The following is a 1,963-nucleotide window of genomic DNA, read 5'->3' as shown; positions in this document are numbered from 1 at the left end:
AAAAATCCAAAATGGTTAGTAAATAAAAATATGATAATTAACAGATGCTTTAAATTTGTTTTAAATATTTTTAAGGTTTAAAAGGTGTTTGAAGTTTGTAATTCCTAGTAGGAAAACATTATCTGAATGAATACCCTAACGGCAAACCACTGTAAAATGTTTCAGCTGCATTTGAGGGAGAGGGGTAGGAATTATCTTCAAAGCACCCCAGATCTTTTGATGAGAAGGTCAGAGGTACACTGGTTTGTATTATTGTGACATCTGTAAGGTGATCTTGGTTGCTTTTCCTCCAGCAAGGGCTTTATTTATCAGAAGGGCATTATGCTTGACCTCCAAATTTGGCTCACAATTTACTGATAAGATTCATAACCTTTGGGTTGCTCTGGTATTCTGATATATTTGCTGGGTTCTGAGCCACATCCTGGAAGCCCACCATAACTTCTGGATCCTGCATGGCTGTAAAAACCTCTGGATCACTAAGAATTTCATTAAGCTCAGGCATTCTGGCCACTCCTGGTATGCCCCCTCCCATTCCAGGCATTCTTCCAGGTAAATTACCAGGCATTACCCCAGGAAAGCCACCTGGAAAAGAGCCATACTGAGCTCCTGACTGTTGTCTGGCTGCTTCCTCCCTCTGGGCTCTCTCATGCTCTTCTCGTGCCTTCTTAACTCTTTCTATTCTTTCTTTGATCTCTCACTCTTCACATTTTTGCTCATACTTTCTCCGATGTTCTGCACTTTTCTGTGCCCTAAATTGAACTTCTTTCAGCGTTGCACTAGCATCTTCATCATAATCCAATTTACAGACAAGGGCAAGATCATGGGCTGCTCCTTTCCAGTGGCCTGGAAGCCTGTGTGCTTTCCCTCGCCACTTGTAAGGCTGAGCTGAATCAGGATTTATTTCAATGGCTCTGTCACAGTGTTGGATGGCAGCATTTGGCTTCTGTAATTTGACAAAGACACTGGCCCTCTTGGCATACAAAATGGCCAAGTGAGGATTCAGCTTAATGGCGTCTGTGAAAACGTCAATGGCTTTCTGCAGTTCACCATCATTTAGGGCTTCGATAGCAGCTACTTTCTTATCATTTGCCTGATCCATCATCTCCTCTGTTATCTCTGCATTTTCATCTCTCATTTCTTGAGGGGCATCAGTGTCTGGTTCAATCACACCTTCATTATCAATTTCTAGATCACTTTCCTCACTTGATGGTTTGTCTGCCTTTAAGTCTTCCTCCACTTTCTTACTATCAGGTTTTTCTTCCTTGATATTTTCGTCTGATTTAGCTTTCTGAGTAGCAGGTGGTACTTTACCCTCCATACTCTCCACCCACACCCTCAGGAAGCACATTTCCTCGGTGTGCAGAATGCTCGGATCCTGCTTACACATTTTCACAAAGGCCCGAAGCTCGTTCACTTTGCGGGGTTCCATGGTCAGGAGGCGGTGGGCGAAGCTGAGGGGCTGTGGCCAGGTTCCAGGCCCAGGCGCTGACTTGGCATGACTGTGCAGAAGGGGGCGGCTGCCGCAAGTCAGAACAGACTCAGATGGATCTTACTATTTTGAGGTATGTTCTTCCAATACCCAGTTTATTAAGGGATTTTAGCATGGATTTTGAATTTTACCAAAAGCTTTCTCTGCATCTATTGAGATAATCATGTTTTTTGTCTTCAGTTCTGTTTATGTGATGAATCACATTTATTGATTGTGATACCAACCTTGTTGAACCAACCTTGCATCCCGGGGGTGATGCCTACTTGATCATGATGGATAAGCTTTTTCTTGTGCTGCTGGATTCAATTTGCCAGTATTTTGCTGAGGATTTTTGCATTGATGTTCATTACATTAAGGATATTGGCCTGAATTATCTTTTTTTGTTATATAACTGCCAGGTTTTGCTTATAAGTATAATGCTGGCCTTATAGAATAAGTTAGGGAGAAGTCTCTCTTTTTCAATGTTTTGGAATA

The 1,963-nt window shown here is 42.2% G+C and overlaps 1 protein-coding gene across 1 annotated transcript; it reads right to left on the bottom strand.

Annotated features, from left to right (window-relative positions):
• Nucleotides 1-318: 318 nt before the first annotated feature.
• On the bottom strand, nt 319-1,429 carry LOC100989989 (hsc70-interacting protein-like). Its single transcript, XM_034954629.2, has one exon. It carries the CDS (start codon nt 1,427-1,429, stop codon nt 695-697), a length of 735 nt encoding a protein of 244 aa, XP_034810520.2. The 3' UTR covers nt 319-694.
• Between the last annotated feature and the right edge of the window lie 534 nt (nt 1,430-1,963).

Source organism: Pan paniscus, chromosome 13, assembly GCF_029289425.2.
Source record: "Pan paniscus chromosome 13, NHGRI_mPanPan1-v2.0_pri, whole genome shotgun sequence".
Lineage (NCBI taxonomy): Eukaryota > Metazoa > Chordata > Mammalia > Primates > Hominidae > Pan > Pan paniscus.
Note: the sequence above shows the minus strand (reverse complement) of the source record. Positions and strands in the feature narration are given on the sequence as shown.